At 46.3% G+C, this 27,314-nt stretch overlaps 1 protein-coding gene across 5 annotated transcripts in view; it reads left to right on the forward strand.

Annotated features, from left to right (window-relative positions):
• LOC138503306 (ryncolin-1-like) overlaps positions 1 to 27,314 on the forward strand; it is a 171,672-nt gene that overhangs the window by 116,688 nt on the left and 27,670 nt on the right. For 4 of the 5 annotated variants that reach the window (XM_069622918.1, XM_069622917.1, XM_069622915.1 and 1 more), the window contains one exon: positions 2,583 to 8,616. The exons of the other annotated variant lie outside the window; for it this stretch is intronic. In XM_069622918.1, coding sequence (XP_069479019.1) covers positions 2,583 to 2,830 — 248 coding nt within the window. In that variant the 3' untranslated portion in view covers positions 2,831 to 8,616. Of the gene's footprint in view, positions 1 to 2,582; positions 8,617 to 27,314 lie in introns of those variants that run through there. 5 annotated transcript variants of the gene reach the window in all.

Genomic DNA, 27,314 nt, shown 5'->3' on the forward strand with positions numbered 1-27,314 from the left:
CACCCAGGTAAGAAAAGAGTTCCTGTAACAGAGGATTGGTCCCTCCCAGCCAGTGGCTGGGACTTCACCCAGCTTGGATTGTTCTAGGTGAGTATGCAGCATGGTCTGCCACAGGTAAGTCCACCCAATCACTACTGCACACTTTAAGAATATGAGCCCGGCGCCATGCTGTGGTTCCTTATGAGCCTGGCGCCAGAGGCACCAGGACATGGTCCAAAGGGCCCCTGTAGGGGTCTGCTGGAACCGGGGGTGTGGATGATGAGCCTGCTTCCGGGGACGCTGGGCCAGTCTTGGCTCCTCGGGAGTAGCGCTCATGACATCAGCCAGAATGATGAAAGGACTTGTGATATTGCCGAAGGCCCAGAGTTACTTCGTGCCGTCGGTCTAAAGGTGTCTTAGTATTATATAATCAATAATCAATGGCCGAAACCATCCTCACGCTACCAAGTGTACAGAGGAGCGGGGTTTCACTGACGGGCCCATAGATCAATGCGCACCCTCTAGTACTTGTAAGGCAAGATAGCTGCACCATGTGAGGACTGGGGGTGCAGGATTCACTTACTCCAGCACAACGCAATAATGAGGACTCAGTAGTTTGGCAAAGGGAAGTCCATTTAGTGACAAGTACATCAAACAGAGAAACAATAGAAATCAGCAGCATTGCGATCACCTGTCTCGCTCCAACTTCCCCGAACTTCAGTTGAACAGTAATTCTTATAGGCAATATTTGTCATCATTGACGTCTATTTCTACAAAACTTGACATGCAATATAATTGGTTAGGAAAGGTAACTTAAGTATAGGTGCTATATCTCTATATGATAATAAAGCATGTGGATTGGATAATTCTTATCGGGTGGGCGTCTAGGCCCATCCCACTACATCACACGTGATTGACGTCACTACAAGTATGACGTCCTATTGGTTCTACTATCTATAGGACTCTAGATAACTTGGTCCATTGTAATTGGGCAGGTTACACCCCTAGACATAAATCCCCATTTTAATTAGCAGCATGCAGCATGAACACCCATGTGCCTGGTGTCCCAAGTTTCACCCTGCCTCCCTTCCATCAATCAGTATTTTAGGGCTATGTGTCAATTAGTTGGCTGGGCATGGCCTCGAAACTGTAGCCTCTTATCAGGAAATGTTATGGCATCCTAAAATCCTGGATGACATCAGGCGGTGGTACCTCTTTGCGCCTGGCTGGTCACGTGTCTGTTCACCATGAATCTGCTTCAGTTTGCAGCTTTTAGTGTATTTAATTCTGTGTCGGCCTCGCCACCTGCATGGGCCCCCCTTATCTTGACCTTCATGGGGCAGGCTGGTATGCTCTGAAGTTTGAGTCTTGTTAGCTGATGTTCTCCTCCCCTTCTCTGGTTGACCTCGATTTCCCCGGCATGATCTGCTTTTGTTGACTTTCGATTCCGCTCCTTCTCTTGACTTTGGCTGGGTTCTGAAACTCGGCCTGTCAGGCCCCTGGCACCCTGGGTACATTTCTGTTTTTACAAAATGGAGTTGCACTTGTATAATGTGCCTTATTGAGGTAGATATATGGTTGGCGCTTGCCGCTCTAATCTTCTACTAAGCATTGCAAGCAGTATCAATATCTTTAGCTTCTTGCGTTCCAAGCCTATTTACACAGGTTTAACTGGTTGGTTGTTTCCATCTTGTCTCCTAGCAATGTTTCCTCACGTTTTAACATCGTCTCTTTCCGGCGTCCATTACATATATTTTCACAACTGCTCACAATGGCGTGCTATCTGAGATAGCCATTTTGTTCATTCACGAGTCCGTTCAGGCCCTTGTGTCGTTTCCACTTGTCATCCATTAGGGCTCTTTAGGTCTCTTCATGGACTGTCTGTAGGTACTCTTCGTTTCCTCTCAGCGGCTGGTATGGCTGTCTGATAGGGTACTGTGCTGCCCAGGGTTGTCTGGTTATGGGCGCTTCAACAGGTGTGGATCTTCTGATGTATACTGGGCAAAGTCCCAGTGCAGCTCTTTGATGATTCATTTGCTCCTCATACGTCACATACCTTGGCGAGTACGCATCTGGTACCTCGAAATGAGGAGATGGGTTGCAGGCCATGTCTGGGACCTCCTCTACACTCCCTTGATTTCTTATCCCCTTAAAGCACGACAAATTCATCATGCTAGCAACATCCTAACTTAACCTCTAACATGTCTGAATTCTAGAACATTCTTTAAACAAAGGTTTAGTGAAGTACCATTCACTAAAATGGCATCTTATCCAGTGTTCCTTGCCTAATTTTGCATAACGTATATCTCAACCTATCCTTCCGAGCATTTTGGCTCCAGCAGACAGATGTATCCATTGCTTGTGCTTGTGCTACAGTTGAATGACTCTCCCCCACACAAGGGGCAGAGTTGCAGAGTATCCCAAAAGAGGGTTAGCTATCTATTACAAAAGGTACAGCATGCACACATTGGTACAGTCTTGTTTTCACTCAAGGGCTGTAGCCCCACCAAAACAGAATTCACCTTACAAACAGCCAGGTTTGCTTGGGCAGTATTTTGCTAGGTGGAAATCATTGACCACTGAGATGCAACTCTTTTCCACAGGTGACTCCTTAACCAGCCACAATAAAGCACCGTTCACAACTAAGGACCAAGACCATGACCAGTCTGAGGATAACTGTGCCGTTCAGTTCAAGGGAGCCTGGTGGTACACAGCCTGCCACGCGTCCAACCTCAACGGGATGTACTACCTGGGCAACCACACCTCATTCGCTGACGGCATCAACTGGTTCTCTGGGAAAGGCTATCAATACTCTTATAAATATGTGGATATGAAGATTCGGCTGGTATAAAAGGCAGGGCAATGGCAAACATATCTAAGCCTGTTCGTTGTTGACTGAAGATGTTTACATCGTCTGTAGATGCTGAAGTGTTTACATGTTTTGGCATATAAGGGCTTCTGGAGCTCTCCCAGCAGGCATGGGAGTCTGAAAGGCTAGAACGAATGTGGAGATCTCTAAAAGGCAGCAGGACTGTCAAGGGTCAGTTGGGTGCCTTGCATGCATTCTTCTTTTTGGTAGGTGTTGGCCTGTTCCAAGGACTTCCAATTTTTCAATATGCCATCTCACCCTAGTATCATCATTGTCTCCCCTATACCTTCCCATCACTATTAACGTTTCCACACTCAGTTTGTCTTTTCTGTGGCGCCTTTTTTTTTTGGTTCAGAGCTGTCACTTAAGCGACACTTAGTGATGTAAAACTGTTTATATGGGAGTGTGATTATGGACACATAGCATAGAAGAGAGTGACAGAGCCTGCCTTTACCCTGTGGCTATGTACCCTCTCAAATTCATTCTGCTCTGCTAAATTGGATTTAGCTGTGCCCAGTGGCTACATTGTGTTTTGATTCTGTTCTGCTAAATTGAACTATGCTGTTCCCAGTGGCTGCACTGTGTTTTTATTCTGCTCTGCTTAATTGAACCATGCTTTTCCCAGTGGCTGCATTGTGTTTTCATTCTGTTCTGCTAAATTGAGCTAAGCTGTGCCCAGTCGCTGCATTGGGTTTTCATTCTGTTCTGCTAAATTGAACTATGCTGTTCCCAGTGGCTGCATTGTGTTTTCATTCTGTTCTGCTAAAATTGAACTTAGCTGTGCCCAGTGGCTGCATTGTGTTTTCATTCTGTTGTGCTAAAATTGAAGTTACCTGTGTGAACTTCCCTCTATCTCCCGCCCCTTGTGCTCTCCTCACATCGTTCGTGTGCCTCAGTACTTCAGACTGGTAAGTGTCCTCCTCACCACTGCAGCTAACTATGTCACTATCTATCTCTCCTATCGACTCTAAGTGCTTCTCTATCTCCTATCCTTCTCCTATCATTAAATCTGTCCAGAAGAAACTTAATAAGTACATACTGGGCTCCAACGCAGGCCTTCCAATTGCAGACATCTATTTCATGGCTTCCACCAGAGAGACTCTCACAGGCATCCTCTTTTTCGTTAACACACCTGACCTATGGACTCGCCACTTGGTCGGCTTTCTCTCTCCTAACGCCTCTTCTGCCATTAATGGTGGCACTCGCTGGGAGGTTCCCCTTGCCCTCTTCGCCATTTCCAGAGTCATCATTAATGTCTATTTCAATGGAACCGTCATGGTTTAGGGTCCTCAACCCAACCTTCTTCCAGGGACGTCATTTCACCAAAATGCCAGGGGTAGCGGAAGTGACATCACACAACCCTTGACCACTGATGATATCACAGGAAGTGATGTAATTTGACCCCACTCCAAAGTGACATCACGGGAAGCAAAGGAATATGACCTTTCACCCATCGACAGAACAGGACGTACAATACGAAAAATATGGTTACAATATCACTGTAAAGTGATATACATTTCATACAAGAATGGATCACCATATGTATTGTTAATATCAGTGCGTATAGGCCCATATTACCAAAACACTGTGAATGCAAGCAGACGTCCAAGGCCAAATGATAATGATGTGTTATTATATAGCACTTATGCTTAAGCGCTTCATATAGAACAAATATACAGACAATATCACCCATCCTGTGATGGTACTCATTTATCAACCTCAGCAGGATGAAAGACTGAGTTGACCGTGCTGGGACTTGAACCTGCAACCTGCAGATCACACACACATTTCGGCAGCCAGCGCTCAACCCACTGAGCTATCTTACAGACTATAGCTATCAGAAAACCGCCACTTCAGAAACAAAGAACCACATGCTGCTGGCCACCGCCCATGAACCTCAATTTAAAAATATAAAAATTAAAGAAAAACATTTTTTTATTTTAGTGGTAGCAACGGAAACCACGGGGGTAGCAAGGGAGACCTCGGGGGCTGCAGTTGCAACCCCTGGCGACCCCTAAATGAAGTCCATGCCTTCATCTCTTTGACAGGTACTTCCCTCGCCTCTCTAACCTTACCTCTCCCTCCGGCCAGGCTCCCCTGCCTTCTGTGCCTACTTCCTCCTCTGCACAGGCTCCCTTGCCCACTGTGCCTTTCTCCTCCTCTGCACAGGCGCCCTTGACTTGCTGCACTGTCCCAGCTCCCTTGTTGGCCTTGGCTCCTCCGCCATCCTCCACTATCCCTCTGGCTCTCTTGCCACCCTCGGGCGGACCACCGTCCCCTGCACCCCCCGACGGAAGAACTTAAAAGATGGCAAGCTGCTCCACATTGCCATACTCAACACTCGCTCCACTGTCAAACACTCGTCTGACATCTGCAAACTCCTTAAACTCATGGATCTTGATGTGCTCGCCATCACAGAGACAAGGTTCAAGGATTGCTCTGTCACAAGCTTTGACACACTCCTCCCTGAAGGCTACAAGACCCTCTCTGCGCCCAGGCCAAAGAAGACAGGAAGGGGAGTGGTGCTGATCTTCCCAGAATGAATGCCTGTGTCCATCATCCCTACTCTGGCTAACTACTCCTTCGAGTGCCTAGTCTGCAGGCTCTCACGCTCTCCTAAATCTTCTCTCCTTCTGACCGCCTTCTATCGGCCACCAGGATAGTCCACTCTCTTCCTCCCAGAATGGGCTGACCTGGCCTCCTCTCTTCTTTCCTCCTCTTCTCAACTCCTCCTGATGGGCGATATCAACATCCATCTGGACTCTCCTGACTCCTCAGGACCTTTCCGCAACCTTTGCGACTCTCTCTCCCTCTCTATCCTACCCTCTGGCTTCACGCAGACTGCGGGCCACACTTTGGGTGCTCTCATCTCTGCTGACATCCCTCTCTCTTTATCCCTCTCACTACCTCTCTCTCTTGGACTGACCACTCTCTTCTCTCATCACACTTGAAGCTCTCCTCTCCTCTTGCAGTAGCACACCCGGCACGGCCACTCAGCTTCAAAGTCACCAAAAAAGAGTGACAGCGGCTGCCTTTGCCTCCACCTACTCTCCTCCTCCTATTCCTGCGGCTGACTCCTACCCTGACACAGCCCTTGCTAACTTCAATCTCTCTATTTCCAACACTCTTGATACTCTTGCCCCTGTCATGATGGTCCAACTGAAGCTTTCCAAAAAGTGCAACTCTTGGTATGACTCTGACCTGGCTGCCCTTAAATGCAAGTGTAGGGCAGCTGAGCGGAAATGGAATTTGTCGGGCGGACCCTCTAACAAACTGGCTTGCTGCCTCCTACAAAGGCAATATCGACTCTGCATCCACTCCAAGAAAAGAGTCTTTATTCAAACCTGCATCTCTGCGACATCAAGTAACACGGCCAAACCTTTCAACGTCTGTAAGGAACTGGCCAATCCTGCAGCATCCTCTTCTTCTGTCACATCCGCCCAGGACCTTTGGTCGGCCCTGGCTGCACACTTCATCAAAAAGACCCAACACATTCTTTCCTCCGCTCTTCTACACCACAGCATACACCAACACCAGAGGTTGCCAGACAAGCGATCTATGACGGCTTCATCCAAACAGGTGGACCCCTGCACCTCCAAAACCATTAAGGGCAACATTGACTCCCTCGCTCCAGCCTTGGCTGATCTCTGCAATCTCTCTTTTGCCACTGGAGTTTTCCCAACTTCTCTTAAGCACTCCTTTGTGCACCCTCTACTTAAGAAACCCTCTGCTGACCCCTCCATTCTGGCAAACTAATGCCCTATCTCTATTACCCCTTTCCTGGGCAAACTCCTGGAGAAGTTGGCTATCTCTCAGCTGACCCTCCACACTGCATCTATTGGTTGCTTCCATGACCAACGGCCTGGCTTTAGAGCATACAGAGGCTGGGAAACTGCTCTCCTGAACACCTGTGAAGACTTGCTCTTAAATCTTGACACTCACACCCCCTCTGTCCTCATTCTCCTTGCCCTCTCCTCTGCCTTTGACATGGTTAACCACAGCATCCTGATCGCACGTCTCCGTGGCAAACGGAATTACAGGCCAGGCTCTGGCATGGTTAACCACCTTTCTCGCTGACCGCACATCCCAGGTGGAACTTGGAGCCTTTCTCTCTACTATCGCTATTTCAACCTGTGTTGTTCCCCAGGGATCTAACCTATCCCCCTGGTCCTTCAACTTCTATATGGCTGCCTTAGCATGCGTGATTGCCACTTTCTATCTTTCAGGCTACCCTCAGCCCCCTCCTCTTCCTCGCTCATATCTGACTGTCTGTCTGCTATTCAGTCATGGTGTGCTGAAAATGACCTCTGCTTCAACATCAGTAAGATTGAGATCGTCTGCATTGGGACCACTGCTCACGCTTTCCCACTTTCACTCTGGGCAGCCTCCGTTGTCCCTGCGCCTGCACCCAGTTGCGGGGCTAAAAACCCTGGGGTCATCTTTGACTCCACTCTCTCCTTCTCCTCTCATATTTCAGACATCTCTAAAAAGTCTATCAGCTACACCTCCTCAGAGGTACTCTTCATTTTCTCACTTTCCCTCAGAGGCTCACTGTCTCCAGAGCCCTGATTCTCCATAGGAAACTCCCTGCTTCTGCTCTGTGCCCTCTACAACTCATCCAGAACAGAACCACAAGACTTATCCTTGGCCTCAAGCCCAGGGACTGCATCTCTCCAGCGCTGGAATCCCTCCACTGGCTCCCCGTGGCTGCAATGATTAAGTTCAAGACCCTCTGCATTGTCCACAAGGCTTTCTGGGTCCTGGGACCTAGCTATCTGCAACAATGCCTACCTAAATACTGTCCCTCCTGAGCCCTCTGCTCATCTACCTCCAACCTTCTCCGAGTGAGCTCGTTCTCCAAGCAGAGATTTAGAGGGAGATGTTGATCCTCAGCAGGGGCCTCCCTCTGGATTAGCCTTCCTGCCGCCCTCTGTCTTGAGCCTGATCTCCTTATGTTTCAGAAACTCCTGAAGACTTTCCTCTTCTCCTCTCCCTCTACCCTGCTAACCTGTCTCTCTGCTCTTTCCCTCTCTCCCGCCTGTTCCGTACAGCCTGCTGACTGGCCACCTGGTGCACCTCAGAGTCTAAGAGGTTTCACGCACCGCAGCCAGTCCTCTCGCACTCGCCTCATCATCACTGTACTTGATCAATGACCAAAGAGAGTGGCATCTCTCTGCACTTACCCAAGTCTCCACCGACTGGGTGCACTTGAACCCCCCCGGTACTTGCCCTCCTCCATCTCTCCCTCCCCTGTATCCCTCTCTGCACTTGCGCAAACCGAATGCACCATGCCTGAATATCGTGCCTGAATGTCGTCTGTTTGTTTCCCCTTGTCTTCACTCCCTGGATGGTAGCACCTTAATTGCACTGCAGAATCGTGGTCAGACCTATTTGCTGTTATCCACACTGTTAATTTTATTATATGCACTTACTCTGCCTGTGCAGATTATTATCGTTTCAGAATTTCAAGGGCTCTGAACGACTGTTGTTTTTCCCCTTGTTCCCTCCCTCCTTGAGCGCTTTGAAACACTTGCCTTGTGTATAGGTGCTTTCCAAATAAACATTACCATACCATACACCCACTGGGATCTCCTGTGGGTCTAGTGAACTTGGATGGGACGTCTCGTAGTGATAGTGTTTCAAATCCAGTCATACAGCAGCTTCACCACAATGATGACGATAATTTCATAAACGTTAAATATTGTAAAAAGAAACAGTTTGTATTTTCGAATAAAGCCTTTGATGTATAATAAAACAAATTACATGTATATCAGATTTCTCAGGCTGTGAATACAATGTGTTCTGATTATTTCCTTCACACAAAGTTGCATTTTGGAGCAGGGGGCTGTTCTGGTTTCAGTGAGTGTTTTACGAGTCCCATGACATCTGTTACATTGCAGCTTTGGTGGAGTGACTCCTCATTGGGTGACTTGCTACCACCTATGTGGAGGACTGTTCCTCCCCTCAAGGCCTTGATGAGAGTGGCATATTAAGATAACAATACCCTTGGCAGGTTGTGTTCCTGCTTGCCCCCAGAATCTATGCCGTGTGGGTCACAAAGACGTTTCATTGCAAGAAGACGAGGAGACCATAGAACCCGCAACCCCCACCAGAACAGTGACCCATTACAATACCTTCTAATTTATTGGCATGACAAGGGAGACGAATATTGACAAAGCAAATAATTAGGATATATACAATGTTGCATTTTTTACAGTAGTGGCAATTTGGGTTTTCAGCTTTTGAAAAGTCCACATTGCCTTTTGGCACTGTGACTTCTTGCTGAATTACATAGTTTGTTGTTCTCGCTGCTAATTCTGGTGGTCGTCTGATGCTGATGCAGAGCTTTTCTTTTCCTGTTTTGGTTGCAAGGAGCTCCTTATTCTCACAGAATGCCGTCTGTGCAGGAACAGTACAGATGAAAATGCCTCTGAGTTTCTACTTTTCATATGTCACACAGCTGACAGGCTGTCCTCTTGGGCATCTTGTTTGCGCTGTGTTGGCTATTCTCTTTTTCCAGTTTGTGGTCAGTCACATTGAATTTGACTGTGTATTTTTATTATTTTCTCTATTAGGTGGTGCCAGTGGTCGAAGTGTACGAAAAGAAGTAGTGGAACTATGTTCCCTGCTGGCCTGCCCCTTCTCCCCACAAACCCCATTGCCACAACCCCTCCCACACACAATACACCCCCCAAACACTTGCACCTGCTGTTTAAGGGACCGTTCAGTGCTGTCCACTGAAAGTGAAGGTTTCAACTTCTGCCTACACTTTTATTTTAAAACAAAACCATTCCGGAACGGTTTCTTTTTAAAATAAAAGTATAGGAGCTGTACAAGGTAATTTAAAAAAGTATAGGAGCACCGCTCCCGACCACTCCCACTGACTTCGACCACTGGGTGGTGCTAATAGGGAAATGGCATATGAGGAGGGACACACGTCTTGAGGGTGTTCTTTGTTTATTTATCCACGGCAAGGGTGTGGAAGGAGGAGACTGACACACAGGCGGCGTTGTTGTGGCTATAAACTTTTATTCTGTGAAAATAAAGGAGGAAAACCCGAACGGTCCCTAACGCTAAGAGGGGTTTCCCTGCCTCAACTATATAGTAAGGACTCTGTCCAGATGTCCATCTCAATCAAATAGTCCACTGTCCTTTGTCAAAACCTATGTCCATCCCTTATACTCTTAACTAACTATGGAAACAGTGGGATCTTCTTTGTCCAGAAGAATGACTCCCTTTTTCTTGACTGAGGGTTAGTGTTCACCTCCAAGTGCCGAATGGTATCCTCCAAAATGTGCAAAACAAAAGGTCCAATAGTTCTCTTGGGTGGTTTCTTTATAAACAGTAAGGACATAAAAGAAAGTCTCTCAAAGTCACTTATCCTGTTCAAAATGCCGAGAGTGGGGGATGACTCCCTACCCTCTGGTTCTTCTCAGACTCAATGTGAGAATGTACAATGCCAGAGGGAATTACTTCCTTCCCCTGGCCTTCCTCAGGCTTCTCACAATGTTCACAACGCCAGAGGGAATTACTCTTTACCCTGGTCTTTCTCAGGCTTCTCACAATGCCAGAAGGAATGACTTCCTTCCCTTGGCTTTTCTCAGGCTTCTCACAATGCCAAGGAAATGACTCCCTTCCCTTGGCCTTCCTCAGGCTTCTCACAATGTTCACAATGCCAGCGAGAATGACCCCTTTCCCCTGGCCTTTCTCTGGCTCCTCACAATGCCAAGGAAAGGACTCCCTTCCCTTGGCTTTTACTACAATGTTCTCAAATACCAGGGGGAATGACTCCCTTCCCCTGGTCTGCTCTTCACAATGTTCACAAACATCAGGGTGTATGCTTTTCCTCCCCTGGTCTTCCTCAGGTTTACACAGTTCACAATGCCAGGGGTTATGCCTCTTCCCCCGACCTTGCTCATTCCTTTCATACAATTCACCAAGTGAATGTCTCCCTTCCACTGGCCTTTCTCAGGCTCTTCCACTTTCCCAACAACTTTTATCTCCGTGTTAGGGGTGCGGGTGCCAGACAGGTATGCTTTCTCATGCTGGATTCCACACTTCCGGTTCACTACCCTGCCAGACACTGTGGCGCGCAAGAGGATTCTTTTCATACCAATTGAAAGAAGGGCTTCTCTGTTGTACATCGGAGGGCAGGACTCAGGGCACACTTTAGACAATATAATTGTCAAAAATGTTTATCAAAAATGTTTATCAAAAAATGATATTAATGATTCAACATTTAAGTGGCAAGGAAGATTTTTACTAATTGGTGCAATTTTTTTCTTCAATTGATAGCGTTCAATACAGATAAATATTTTAAATCTCACAAAATTGAAGGTAAAGTGACAAATGTTACATACAATACTTATGGTTTTTCTTAGACAGACAATAAACCATAGTAATCGATTTGATATGAGGTAAGTAGGATTGGCAAACAATGTGTTCAATATTTTTCAATGTCCAATACAGTTAAATATTTGAAAATACAAGATATCTCAATTGGGACAAATCTTCACAGTTCTTTGTGAGAGCAGGTCTCTCTCGTGATCGGCTCCTATCAATTTACTACGTGTTTCGGGCTGTTATGCCCTTCGTTAGGTAAAGATATGTGGCAAGATAATTCAATTCTGAAAGTAGGGATAATGACATGTCAGTGTCCGCTTAACTGCTTCATTTTTACAAGAATACTTCATACTTTAGTTAACCAGATCAGTCAAACTCAACTACTGACCTTGGGCTGCGTGTTAACAGGACTAGCAGTGTGCTTCATATATAATAATAATAATAATAATTAGGCTTTTTATATAGCGCTACAAACCCTCAGGTATCCGAGCGCTGCTTATTATTACCCACGGTGTGTGGTGCTCATTTATCGACCTCGGAAGGATGAAAGGCTGAGTTTGGCCCCGCCGGGATTCGAACCTGCGTTAACAGGCTCTGCACGGGTGTCAAAGCGAGCGCTCTACTCGCTGTGCCACTTGACCAATATGTTCAATTTAGCCATGGCAGTCTCTGTTAGTGAAAATACATAGGTCGTGAGTGTTGCAGTTGGGCATCTGATTTGCTCTCCTGTGGGGTCAGTCGCTACAGAAAGCGCTGGGTACCACATGTTGTTGGTATCCTGATGGGTAACAAGGACTCACCTAATTTCCATTTCCATCAATCTAACGGTTGGATTATAAGATATGTCGGCATTCCATTGGTAATGCTCCTGTTTGGAGGTTTGAATTCCAGGTAGTGTGGCCCAATGTCTCTGTGGACAGAGATGAAGCTTTCATTAGTGAATTAGATTGTCTAATTCACTAATGAAAGCCTCATCTCTGTCCTTATAATCCAACCGTTAGATTGATGGAAATGGAAATTAGGTGAGTCCTTGTCACCCATCAGGATACCAACAACATGTATTGTGAAAATGCTATCTGGCTGTGCATGTGCAGGCCTTTCCCCTATCTTTTGAGGACTGTTCAATTTTTAAATCTGGCCAAACAGGCCCTGGTCGTTCCACCTCCAGTTTTTCACTGTGTACGAGTCCGGAAAATGGTTTTGAGAGCAATTGATCCACTGAATTCATTTTCAGCAAGAGTGACACCTGTTAAGCAAATTATGATGTAAATATTTATATGGAATAATGTGGTATTTGTTCAAAGGTATGCTCTTTCATAAAACAGAAGTATCATTTGTCAGTAATGGGCACAGATAACATCTATTATACCCAACTCAGATGTAATTGTCATTGATCAGTATAGCTGAGTTGGGTCTAATTGCAGTTGAGTTATCATTCATGCCCATTAGTAACTGTGAAACCAGCCACGGGTATTGCATCTTGTTTGGCACATGAGTGCTTATGGAAGAAATGAGGCAAGTTTGTTCTGTTAATACTGTTCTAAAAAAACATTTTTTACAATGTTGGGAGAAATGCACTTTGATTTTTCTGACTGCCTCACCACCCCTATCCCTCCCAAGCACTGTGGGTGTAATGGTAAAGAAAGAAGACATTCTGAGGTTTCAAAGGTCATGCGATTTCCCAGCTGTAAATTAAACTGAAATCACTGCAAACCATTCAACTGGAAGATGCCAGGACAAAATCAGGTAAATGGGAACAGACACCCCAATCCTATCCTTCTCAAAAACACTTTCCAAATGGATAATAAGTTTGCTTCTGTTTGAGCCATATGCAGGTTTTGTTTAATTTTATGTCTTATGACTTTCCATTTTCAGAGTTGCCACCCTCTCAGCTAGCCATAGATACCATTCTTTAGTCTGTACCGTTCATCAGATTTTCCCCACCACTTTGGTCCCCACAAACATGGGCTTCTTTTCTATTTTCTTTTAAGTTGAGCACCCAACCCTACGAAAGACTCATGCTAGCTCACCTGGCTTGTCGTTCTGGAGAATGGTCACTATCTGGAAGGTGCACTATGCAGTTTGAAGTCCAATGTTTTTTGTTCTGCAACTAACCTGGACGGGCTGGATTTGTTCATGAATGGTGTTTTCGATGGTCTGTAAAGAGAAATCGAGAGACTGAACTGAGAAAGTGCAACATAGGCTCACAGCAGTATGAAAATGCTTTCAGACGTGAACGAGAGAGTTAGCAGCCTGTAACATTGAAGCTGCACCAGCATAGTCTCATTACAATGTATAAAGAAGGTAGATTCCCCCCACAAGTAGGTATGCCCTTCCCCCAAAGTCTCTGAAGCTACCTCTCCCTACATATGAAGGGTTAGGCCCCCTCCCCACCGAAATGTGTTGCCTTACATATTATAGACATAATTAAGTAAACACCCAGAACAACTTAAATGTTATCCTGAACTCCCCCTAGTGCATTTTACAGCTTTTGCTTTAATATTTATGTATGCACTCATTACTGTCGAATATTGAATTATGATGTCACATTTTGCCTTCATGCAGTGGCACCCGCGCGCAGGAACGTGACTGCAAGCCCTCACCTGTGCTACATTCTAGAAACAGAACCTTGGATTTGTTTTCAGTGTAACTGCTGGGTCCGCTGACTAAAATACTAATGTGGAAAAGTGGGTACATTGAAAATATTGTAACACAACATCCACCAGTATTGTATTTGTACAGCTAAGGAGAAATAGCAGTACCTTATCTAAGTGCAAGAATGCCTCTGGTGTCGGAATTCGGCCTACTGTAGTAGGAGGCCAACTGCTGAGACCGAGTCTGAGAGGCATTAAATATGCTAACAGTAGAGGCGAGTTACCTGCCTCAGTTGGCTTGGCTCTTAGCGAGGGTTAGGTTGGCATGGTATTTCATATTTGGTAACTAGGCCACTGTGCACATGTGTGGGCCTCGTGGCAGCTCGGAGTCCTGCAGTCCACCATCACTCAAAGAACACAAGAAGTGAATGAAATGCGGGCACACGCGTGCACCCCATGACCCAACCCAACCCACACTATGATTGTCATTGGCTGGCAAACAGCCAATGACATTCTTCAAATAGTCTCTTGCTATGCTAGCCTGGCCATGCCTTACAGTGTGTAAAATCGCTGGTGCGCTGTTTGCGCGCAGATTATATACTGGTGGAGCCACCCCTATAGCGAGCTCCACACACTTTACACTGGGGAAAAGCTCTGTAAAACGGGATGAGCCCCTCTGTGAAAGATGGCAGACCCAACCACAACAATGTGGAAGACCCAACACAGAGAAGCAGATTAATTATTTCACAAAAATGAATCTTCCGCTCTGCAACATTGATTTGAAAGCAGCGCACTCACACAGCATCCTGTACTCTGAGTACTTGTTACCTCATAAATGCAAACAAACATCCTGAACAGCATGCCATGGAGATAGGAACAATAGACACATTACAACAGAGCTTTAATTGTGGCACAATGAAATCAAGGGCCACTTTATGTGCTATGGTCAAACATTTCTTCACTGTACACAAGCTTTTAGGCATAAGGAATTTGTCAAGTGACTGAGGACACCGAGATGGAGTATCTTGTGATGATCGTAACAGAGACAACGGCAGAAAAAAACATGCTATAACTGCAACTTGCAAAAATCAAAATACATAGTGCAAAATGGATGCTTACTGTACTCTAAATGCTTTTTGGAAGTTTTTGTCTGCATTGTGGATTTGAGGTGTTTAAGAACAGACTAAATCAGTGAAGTGTGCCTGAAATAAACCTTTAATTAGTCTAGCAAATATTGTATAGAATTCTAGAAAGACAATTTATTTGTTATTCCTATTCTTTCTTATTTGGGGCCACTGCTCAAAGTGTTACACTTGTGGAAACACCTGTTTTTTAAGAGGCCTGAAAAGAAAGCCAGCCACTACAGAAACAAAGAGCAACACTGCACTGGCCACATCGCAGGAACTTAAATTTAAACAATAAAAATAACAGCTTATTGTTTTCTCTCTTTTTTAGGGGTAGCAAGGTAGACCATAGGGATAGCAAGGGAGAACTCAGGGGTTGTAAGTGCGACCCTTGGCAACCCCCAGATGATGTCCTTGGTATGAAAGATGTGGAAGGAAGTAGAGGAGCGATGATCAGGCGGAAGTGAGTTTCATAAGTTAAAGGCAAGAAGAGAAAAAGAGCAAAAGGAGAGAGAGCATGGGGGGTGTTTGGAATATTTTTGTTGACCTCTTTTTATTACACTTAATTTTTTTAAAAAAAACTTTTATTTACAGTACCACTAATACAGACAGTAACACAAACAATGAATAATAAAAATAACAATACAAATAACAAAGAAAAAAATCAAACTTTTTACACAGTAAAATGAACAATTCAAGATACATGAATCATTAAACCCCCCTACCCAACATCAACAATGCACAGTCAAAACAGCTGCAAAAATCTACCCCATATTTTATCAAACAAACTCAATTTGCCAATTCTCCGAAACAGCACCCACTCCATGTCCGCAAGGTCATGCATCTCGGACAACCATGTCCCAATGTCCAATGTCAAAGCATTTTTCCAATTCCTCAAGACGATTCTTTTGCCAATCATCGCCCCTCTGAACAACCACTTCTTCTCACTCAGAGTGAGTGCATCCAAAGGCACATCACTCCCCAGAATAATCACACTAAAATCCAGAAGAGGGATACCAACAATCACTTCACCAAACACCCGTTCAATCTCAACCCAGAACAGTCTCACCTGCCTACAGTCCCATATCAGATGCTCCATCGTCCCAGTCTCACTCGAACATCTCCAACAATCAGCATTCTCCAACAACCCCCTTTGATACAGTCTCTCAGGTGATCAATAGACTCGATTCAGAATTTGAATCTGTCTCGATCGCTCCGTGAGTCCCAACGAACACAACTTCACATTCATGCACATGTTTTGCCACAAATCCTCAGTGACATCCAAGCCAAGCCTCCTGCCCCATTCCTCTCGTAAAGACTCATTTCCCTGAAAGCAAGATACAAACACTTTATATAGGCGACTGGCCAGACCCCCACTCGATCCCCCCAAATTCACTGCAAACGGACTCAGTGCAATTTTCTTCTCAAAATCCACAACACCAACTGCACGTTTAAGCTTCACAAAGTCAGAGGCTCTAAAGTTTTCAATACCATTCCGTTGTTGCAATTCCCTAGCTGTCATCCAACGATCATTATTAAACAGGTCAGCAACCCACCTCACCGCTCCCAAAAACCAATCCGCCCAAAAAACCACATTACCATCTATTTTGATAGCAGGGTTCAGCCACACCGATGCGCCAGGCTCCCTGAAAGCATCCACACCCAGAAAGCGACACAAACATGGTTTGGCATCGAGAAAAGATGTGAAGTTTGTGAACGGAGAGATTGAAAAGGGATGTTGGGAGAGACCAATGAGGAAGGAAAGGGGGGGCAGCTTGACAATGATAACATTTGAAAGCAATACAAAGGAAATTAAATAAAAGACAAGAATTGAAAGAGATAAGAGAAGACTTGAGAAGAGACAACGAAATAGAGGATCGGGGTAGAGAGAAGAAAAGCCAGATTGGCGTAGTTAAAAACTGAGGAAATCGGGGGAGGGAGGAGGGCTTCACTTTCCTGTCTGATGTACATAGGACACAATCCCGAATTGATTACATTTGGGTATCGGCCAGTATGGTGGGGGCGGTGAAGGCGGTGGAGGTGGGGCCCCTGGGGGTGGCGGATCACAGGGTCATAGAGATGGTCCTAAAACTGGGGAGACGTAGGCCAGGGGTGTGGAGCTGGAGATTTCCGAACAGGCTTTTGAGAGACCCCGTGATTTGCGGTGAGCTAGAAGTTAGGATTCAAGGATTTTTCGGGAACAATCCCCCCTCCGATACGAGCTTGGGTACGAGGTGGGACGCCTTTAAGGCGACTCTTAGGGGGGATCTTATCGCCCTACAGGCAGAAAGGAATAAGCGGCTCAGGGGTTTGGAGGCCCAATTGGAGGGAGAGGTGGAGGTCGCCAGAGCCCAACTTCGGATCACTCCCACGAGGAGAGCCTTCAAGGCATATAGGCTGGCGGAGGGCCAATTGGGGATTCTGCGGAATAAGAGGGCGGAAGAAGCTATGCTCAGAACGAGACAAACATTTTACGCTAAGGCCAATAGAGCGGGCACCCTCCTGGCTCGTCTGTTGAGGGGACAAAGGGATCGGAGGGCCATTACCGCACTGAAAGATCAGGGTGGTGGGCGTCTTAACCGGAATGATGAGATAAGGGAGTGATTCGTGGAATTCTACGAGACCCTGTACTCCTCCCAGGGTCCACCCCCTCGTCTACAGGGGGGATTTTTGCAGGGCCTGCCTCTCCCGCAGGTATCCAGGGAAGTGGCAGAGGAGCTGGGCCGCCCCATCGCGGAAGACGAGGTGAGGGCTGTTATTGCCGCTCTTCCTCGTGATAAGGCACCGGGCCCTGACGGCTATCCTGCTTCTTTTTATAAAAAGTTTTCTCACCTCCTGGTCCCACACATGACGCAGCTGTTTAATGCGTTTAAGAAGGAGGGCGGCATATCCCGGACGATGGAGGAAGCTAAGATCACCCTTATTCATAAGGTAGGAAAAGACCCGGAGGACTGTACCTCGTATCGCCCTATTGCTCTTATTAACACCGAAGCAAAAATTTTCACTAAGGTTTTGGCACGGCGCCTGGAAAAACATCTCCCAACTCTGATCCATCAGGATCAGTCAGGGTTTGTCATGGGACGGCAAACAGCGGATAATATCAGAAGGGTGGCGCATCTTGTTGAGAAATCCCGCAAAACAGGTACCCCGGCGATCCTTCTGGCGCTTGACGCCGAGAAGGCGTTCGACCGGGTTGAGTGGGCCTTCCTGTTCCGGGTGATGGAGAAGATGGGGTTGGGTGAGGGCTTTATCAACCTGGTCACCGCTAATTATAAAAATCCCATTTCACGCATTCTGGTTAACGGAGAGGTGTCTAGACCGTTTAGGCTTCAGAGGGGGACGAAACAGGGGTGCCCCCTCTCCTCATTGCTGTTTGCTATCTATCTGGAACCCCTCCTACTGGCGATCCGCCAGACAACGGAGATCGAGGGGATTCCTTTTGGTGGGGAACAACATAAAATCGCGGCCTTCGCAGATGACATGTTGCTTACACTTACTAACCCTAGAGAATCCCTCCCAGCTTGCATAGCACTATTATCCTCCTTCGGGGAGGCATCAGGCCTGCGGGTCAATTTCCAGAAATCGGAACTTATGAATCTTTCCCTGCGGGAGGAGGAGGCGCGGGTTGTAAGGGACCTGTCCCCCTTCAGGTGGAGCCCCTCGGGGTTGCGGTACTTGGGAGTTAGGATCACCCCCTCACTGCCTGGCTGGATTGGAGCGAATTATGACCCCCTGCTTTTAGCAATTCAGAAAGACCTGCGGAGATGGGGGACCCTTCCGATCTCCTGGCTGGGCCGGGGGGCGGTGCTCAGGTTGGTGGTACTTCCCCGGGTCCTCTACCTTTTCCAAGCCATCCCACTGAGGGTGCCTGAAACGTTCTTTAAGAGGCTGGATAGATTGGTACAGGGTTTTGTATGGGGGGGAGGAAAGCTTGTATATCCAGGCAGCTGCTCACTGCCTCCAGAGATAGAGGGGGTTTGGCCTTCCCCGATTTCCGCCGATATCACGATGCAGCACAGCTCAGGATAATTAGGGAATGGTTTTCGAAAGAGTACTTAAAACACTGGGTGAGGATGGACAGGGCGGTGGCGAGGCATCATCTGGGAGAGGTTCTCTGGCTCCCGCGACGGCTACGCCCCTCACACATTTACTTGAGCGACATCACGAAAAATGTGGTTGACTGCTGGGATCGGTCTGTGCTAAAAGGGGGGATCTCGTCTTTTCCTTCGCCGTTCACCCCTATCTTCCGGAACGGGGATTTTAGCCCAGGGATGGAAAAGGGAGCGTTTCTGACTTGGGAGGAGGGGGGTTGCAGGACACTGAGGGACATGTTCAGTGGTGAGAGAGTGAAATCGTTCGTGAAATGTAAAAATGAATTTGGTGTGGGAGAAAGAGAGAGGCACCGTTTCAAATTCGCCACTGGGTGATGTCTCCGGCTGTTAGGCAGGCGGCGACAAGAGATCTGACTCACTTTGAAAGGTTCTTAGCAACTCACGAGGGCACAAAGGGACTAGTCTCAGACCTATACAGACAACTTGAGAGGGGTAACCCAAGCATCAAGTGGACCTACATGACTAAGTGGGAGAATAACACAGGGGTCAGTATGGAGCAGGCAGACTGGGAGAGATTATGGGCACGGATACCCAAGCTAGCGAAAGCGATCCAGGTTAGGGAGATGTGGTACAAATGCTTGGTGGGTTGGCACTACACTCCCGCCCGCCTACATGCAATGAACTCCGCCGTTTCAGGAGAATGCTGGAGGGGATGTGGGGAGAGGGGCACAGCTACACATATCTGGTGGGACTGCCCTGTTATACAGCCCTTCTGGGATGATCCTAAGACAGCCATCGCTCAGGCATTGGGAGGAGGCCCCCTCCGAAACCCAGGCGAGATATTGCTGGGGAAGACTGGGAGGGAGGAGGGTGTGGGGGTAGAGGAGAACGGACGGGGCTGCAGCAAAGCTAGGGTGATATTCATACTGGCAGCTCTTTCACTCATTGCGCAGAGGTGGAAGGGGGCTGCGATCCCGACAGAGCAGGAGTGGCTGAGAAAGTTATGGGATATAGTCTCGTTGGAGTGTGCCTCCTATGCTGCAGAGGATAAATTGGGCTCTTTTCATGCGGACTGGGGGGTGACCCTGGAATTCTTAAAAGGAGACTTTAGAGCCCAATGGTGTCCACAGAGACTAAAATTATTGGACATATACGATCCGATGGAGGCCCGGGGGTGAAGGGAATGAGAAGTGACTCTTGGGTGCTGCACCACGGGGGGGGGGGAGAGGGATGGGTCGTAGTTTATAAATATGTTACTGTTTATGTTCATTGATGTTTGTTTCTCTCTTCTTGAAAAACGAATAAATAGAAGTTTAAAAAAAAAAAACTAAGGAAATTGGCATAAACTGAGAAATGGGAAGGCCTACTAAAAGAGTGGAGCAATAGTCGAGTCAAGAGAAAATTGAAGAGGAGATAAGAGTTTTAGTTGCATGGGAAGATAGAAACGGTTCTATCTGACAAAAGTTGTAAAGATAGTAGTGACAGATAAGAACAACAGTAGAATGCTGAATATTTTTATATTTTTTTATTCATGTTTTCAGTTGACCAAATAAAACCTTTTACATATTTATTCCTATTTACATCATTATTTCATTATTCACATTTCATATTATTAAAAATCCCTGAACCAATTCATAACAAAATACAGATTAACCTTTTAAACTTCATTTTTGTAAGCATGTTAATCCCCCTCCTTTAAAACATATTCCACAAATGTCATTACCACTAAAACTAAACTTATTTTTTCGCTAATTAGAAAACTATTCCACCATTTCAATAATGTTCCAAATGTCCCCCTAAAAAGCTCGTTCTTATTTCTGTCAGGGTCTTACAGGTGGTTATTAGATGAAATAACAACTCTTTCTTCTTATCATCTCCACAATATCTACAGTGAGCATTGCCCTCCACAATCTGTTTCCTTGCCAATTGTACTTCTCTTGTGGGGAGAATGTTTAATCGGCAACACATAAAAAGATCTCCATAATGCGCCAAAGAGAACTTTTGCAAATAAATGGGTGTTTGATTTACACCTCTTGTTTCCCGTCTCGATGTTAACCTCAACCTACCCATACTTCTCAACTTCATAGTGGCAATCCAATGATGATATTGAAGCTTTTTTTAAAACTTTTGCTGGATTCCAAATAAGCGAATCTGCTGTGATATCACATCATTTCAGGTATTTCTCTCATTTGTCCTTCCAGAATTTCAATCCCTTATCTAGGGCATTTCCCCTCCTTGTCCCAGAATGTCAAAGGCCAATGTGCTATCCGGGGAAATGCACTTTCTGTATAAAGATAAGGTTTTCCATGCTGCTATCGTTTCCATGCATTGCAACCCCAGCTCGAATTGGATCGAACACACTGGCAACAAGTTGGGTAGTCACAAGACTTTCCTCCAGAACAACTCCTCCAGCTTTCCCCATGCTTTCCATGACATGCTCACCAACACTTCTGCACCATACGTTAGGATCTGCACCACCTTCTGCTTATAGAACTTAAGAAGAGGGAGAGCTGAGTACACCCCATACCTCCTATGTAGGGCTGTTCCCTGGACTGCCAATATTCCAACTTTAACTCGCAACATCGCGAGATGGGCGCTTTCATCCAGATTTCTATTGGCTATAAATTCAAGTAGGTTATGGATTCCACCACCTCCAATCTTTCCTCATCCACCCTCCATGAATAGACGCCTTGATGTTTCCTGCATGCCGAAGACATAATAAGTACTTTGGATTTTTTGACATTTACTCTCATTCCATTCTTTTTTAGATAGATCATAAATATGTTTAATCTGCGCTGGAGTACAATCAGAGTCTGGTCGATAAAGACCAAGTCGGAAGCATATAGGACCCAGGGCATGTCAGTGTCATTCAAGGTGGAAAAGCTCTCATCATTATTTGGGACTCCCTCGAAAGGGGCAGATTTTCCTTGAGAGAGCTCCACCTGTCGATAATCCCACCTAGACCGACCTGTTGGACTACAGAGCTCATATAGCCTCGATCATGTCATCTGGGCAGTTCCAATCGGCTAGTTTGGACCAACGCCGTTCCCAACTGACTCCATGAAATGCCTGCTCCAGGTCCACGAAATCCTAGTAGATGTTGGTCTTGGCTTCCATGGACCTCCGCTTCAGAAGGTCAAACAGGAAGAGATTAAGGAATGTACCCACTTCCTTCACAAAGCCGTCTCTTTAGGGTCAAGCTGACCCGATCCCCTTGCCAATGCATTTAGGTCCCTTAATAGGATTGATGCAAATAGCTTGCATAGGGTGTCCCAAAGGGCAATTGGGCGGTTGTTTTTCCGATCAGTGTTATCTCCCTTTTAAAATATTGGCACCAAGATCACCTCCCGCCATGTAGCTGGGATCTGCTTCGTCACCATGATCTGATTAAACAGCATTACCACAAAGTCCCCCAGATCTTCGCATTTCTCTTTAACACATGATTAGCTAGGTCCTGCTGCCCTCGATTAACTCAATTTCACTATCATCACTCTGATTTCCTCTATGTCAAACGCAAATGACCACCTATCTCCCACCTTCAGAATGCACATATCCGCAACTTTTCCACCTAGTGCAAATAGTTTCGAATAGTGGCACAGCCATCTTTCCTCCGGTAAGTGGTTGCTTGTATGCGGACGCTGGAAACTACCCCTATTATCAATAAGTTGCCATAGGTTCCTGATGTTGGTTTTACAAACTGCCCAAAGCATTAGTTCCGCACCCTGTTGCAACCTCGCAGCTTTGGATGCATGAAACCAATTGTGGTATAACTGCTTCCTTTTTCTTATTTTTGTGGCCACTAGGTCATCTCGACTGCTTTTAAGTTTCCTGATATCGGCTCTGCATGCTCTCCTCACCACTAATACCTCATTATTGTAAGAGTGGACAGGCACAAAGTTCACCTTACCACTACGGACACTCTCTTCCCTATATGCTTTTAAAATCCAAGCATAGTCTGTTCTGGTCGGTTTTCAGTTGTATAATGCTGAAACTGGGCTGTCAGCTTTTGCAGCTCGGTTTGCTTAATTCTAAGTTTATTTTCGCCAAGTTAATTCAATTGATTCAGGGGCCGACATCTTCCCTACTTGTTGAGCCACAGTCCAGCTAATTGCCAGTAGGTCATTATCACTAGTTGGCATCTCATTGACTTCAAACTTTCCTACTGCTCCTGAGACATTTTATGAGACAAAACAGTAATCCAGACACAGCTTCTGGGCTCCCCCGACCCAGGTGCACACCCCCGGGATAACCCCCATTTTTTGGCCATTTAACATTACTAGATCATGAGCACTAGCCTCATTTAACCATGTCAAAGCCCTTTTTCCCAACAATGACTCGCCAAGCACCACTCCCTCCATATTCAGTAGGTACATCTTGAAGTCTCCACATATAATAATGTGGTGTTTTCCACTGAAATGAGGGCTTAATCTAGTAAAGCAATTATTGAGTCAATAAAAACACATTCCGAACACATATTCACACTCCAATATACATTTACAAGAAATATTGACATTTTCCTGCTACTGTCCCACCTTTGTCTGCCCAGCCTCGGCATCTGAACAAATGGTTTAGGTTGGGTAATGGTCTCCACAGCCAAGTCTTTATCGATTTTAACCAATGTTGATAATGCTGAATAGGGCCTCCCCAGTAGTCCTTTCTGCGCCTGATTTAAATACACCTCACAGCCTTCACAAATTGATTTGGACCGAAGCCAAGTCTCTTGCAGGCATATAATGTCAAACTGTTCCAAACCTAAATTCTCATTTGAGAATAACTCTTTGAACCCTCTAGAGTTCCAAGAGCCAACATGGAGTGTCCCCTCCGCATTCTCTACGTGGCTCTGTTGTTGATGGGGTTCAGCAAATACATCCGCCAGCCATGACCAACTCTGGGGCTTTCCTCCCTCCTGCAGGGGCTTGTGTTGATTTATTACCTTCCATTTATTTGGGATCGAATTGTCAACCGTAATTGCCAATGGGTGATAGTTTTTCCCTTCTTTGTGCTGACTTTCCCACTTGAACTCTCTTTCCGATGCCATCAGGGGATTCTGGTTCCTCTCATCACTGGCCCTATCTGTTTGGTCTGTATTTTGAGGGGTGTCAATATTCTTTCTCATCGCATCACAATGGTGAATAGAGAAGGCTAAGGATTTATTCAAAAGTCACCCCAAATATGTGAGGAGAGGGAGAGAAAGAAAGAGAAGAGGAGGAAAGGAGAAAACAGAGGTTAGGGAGGATGGAGAGGAGGAAGAGGCAGGGGAAAAGATAATTTCTAGTTTAGTTGGTTTAAGGTGTAAGAAAGGAGAGGACATCCAAGAGTGGATAGTAGAAAGGCAGGCTGAGATGTTGGAGTGAAGGGAATCGGAAGGGGAGGAAAAGTCGGCATAGAAATGACACAATAGATTAAAGAACTCAATAAGGGCAGGTAGAGGAATAGCATTGACAGAGAAGAGTAAAGGGCCTTGTGGGACACCATAGAGAAGGGGACGGGCGGAGAAGTATGACCAGCCCAGGAAACTGCGACTGGAATCGTAGGACCGGAACCATAGAAGGACCTCATCAGAGAAGCCAATGGATGTGAGAGCAGAGAGTGTTGTGTGGTGATCCAAAGTATCAAATGCAGCCGAGAGGTCAAGGAGGATATGAATTGATGAGAGCTATGCTGAGAATCTTTGAGGCACTGCTAAAATAATTCCCTTTTGTGATATTGAGGAGCAGGGGGAATCTCCCTAGCTCTGGTCTTATTATTTGGGCAGTTCCTATGAACACAGAGCACCTGTCTGCTGACCTGGAGGTGCAAGATTTCTGTGGGATTTATGCCCCATTCTGCATGCTCTTTCTTCAGTGTTGGGCATCACACCCTATTCCCATAAAGTGGGATTTGGGAGATGGCGCTGACAAAAGGTTTAATCATTAAAGGCATGGTCTAGTAAAATTTTTTATTGTCCCTACGGGTCGGCCATGTTTTTTTAATCCTAAGTGGCTCGATTTTAGAAAACTTTCCTATGGACCTTACCCGAGTTTTCGTCCATTAAACGCACGCGAAAACAAGCACCAGGGAGCCGCCATTTTCTGATAATCCTATCATTTCCCCCATCACCTTGGCTGACCTGCTTTTGCGGCACTAAATCAAATCCCCCGCCCCTGAGCCTGTCATCAGCAGACTCGTACCGCCCATTTCCCAACGCCAAAGCACGTCTTGTGTCAACATTCGCTGCGCTTCAGCTAATGACGTGTCGCCATGGAAATGGCAGGACGCCTCTTTCCTCAATAAGTATAAACAGATCGTTTCACAACACACAGCAGCAGATTTTCGATTCCATTCCTCTCTCTGTGTTACTTTGAGTATTCTGTGACTCGTTTCAGTGCTCTGGTCAGCTACCTTCGCCGCTTGTAGCCCGTGTGAACAGATACCAGTACCACCGCTATAAATTATTTTAGTTTGTTTAACACACAATGGCTACAATAATGCCCTACATGTACAAGCCCGAGTATACAGAGGAGGAACTACTGGAAAGGGAAGCCTGCGAAAACGATGGGGATTCGGACGGCAGTTGGCAGGACGAATCAACAGATGAAGAGCCTGGGCCTAGTCAAATGGACGGCGTCTCCACCTGGTGCACATGCAATCGGTGCGAGCTAATGCCAACTGAGGACGAGAGCTGCTGCTGCCGAGAAAACTCGGGATGCCTGGCCTACATTTCGGAAGGCGAGCCACGACCGCAATGCATCACCGAGCTGCCAGACTTCAGGGCAGCCTGCCTCACACGGGCCGTGTTGAGAATAATGATGGTGCTTATGCACGAACTTCGCGCAACTGTTCGTCCTCGTAATCTGAGTAACGACTAAGTATACTCTGCTTGTCATGCCACTCCTATTTCATGTTCTTCTACTATATCCAAAATTACATCTACATATCATTGTAACGCATGTAAGTCGTTCAATAGTGTGCATTGTCTAGATAGCATTTGTCCGTGCAGAATGCCATTAGTTACAAGAATTGTCATTGACAACAAACGTTTATTAAACTTATCTTGGTCATTTAAAAACAGTTTGTTTCATTCCTTTTCACAGGTGGTACAGGCTGGTGGCCTATCGTTCCTTTACATGGTGGCTCCACGGGAGGCTTGGACACCGCGTTCGAAGAGTGATACCCGCCTGTGCCGTTCGTGCCATTAGAGAAACGTTCCCGAGTGACAGCGGTCAGTACAGGGGATTTTCTCTCGCTGTGCTGCAACCTGACCTGTATAATCTGTAAAGTCTTGTATTTTTGTGTCATGAAAATAAGATACAAAATAAAACACCACATATATTTTAACAACGGTTGTTTCGATTTTTTAAATGAATCAAGTGTGTCTCCATTCAAGGATGGACGTCAGACATCAGTGCTCCGAATGGGTGAAGGTCTGGTCGCTGTGAAGCAGGGTGGTCACTATCTATCTAAGCTAACATAACATATTCTCGATAATGCATGCACTAAATAACACTTGTTCAAAGTCTTTCAGTGGGCTATGTCTCTAAAAAGTCACACATATATCTATACTAACAATTACCATTGGATTATACAGGCCTTAGGGTCTTGACCACTATAATACACCGGTTGAAGTGTGGGTCTGTGCTCACAAGAATCTCTGGTATGTGGCATTTGTTATTGATAAGCAACGATATACTATCATTGATATAAAGACGATATACTATATATTGATATAAAGGCGGTTCGCGCCAGTGGATGAGCGCTGGCATGGGGGGCTGTCAGGGGCGCAAAAGGCCAAGGTGCCAAAGTACATGTACACTTCAAAAGGTATCCCACGCCAAGGGGCCATCGGTCACATGGCCTCCTCAGACCCCGTGTCTCCAGCCAGGCCTCCCCTTGAAGCAGGCCGCCCCCCTGCAATCCACATAAGTGTGTCTCCATTCAGCAGTCTTCCTGTGCCTTATCTGCACGCCCCAGGCCCATCCATCCCACCCCCCTCTATCAAAGGCGGTTCGCGCCAGTGGATGAGCGCTGGCATGGGGGGCTGTCAGGGACGCGAAAGGCCAATGTGCCAAAGTACATGTACACTTCAAAAGGTATCCCACGCCAAGGGGCCATCGGTCACATGGCCTCCTCAGTCCCTGTGTCTCCAGCCAGGCCTCCCCTTGAAGCAGGCCGCCCCCCTGCAATCCACATAAGTGTGTCTCCATTCAGCAGTCTTCCTGTGCCTTATCTGCATGCCCCAGGCCCATCCATCCCACCCCCCTCTATCAAAGGCGGTCCGCGCCAGTGGATGAGCGCTGGCATGGGGGGCTGTCAGGGACGCGAAAGGCCAAGGTGCCAAAGTACATGTACACTTCAAAAGGTATCCCACGCCAAG

Source organism: Ambystoma mexicanum, chromosome 11 (genome assembly GCF_040938575.1).
Source record: "Ambystoma mexicanum isolate Mex_15411 chromosome 11, UKY_AmexF1_1, whole genome shotgun sequence".
Taxonomy (NCBI): domain Eukaryota; kingdom Metazoa; phylum Chordata; class Amphibia; order Caudata; family Ambystomatidae; genus Ambystoma; species Ambystoma mexicanum.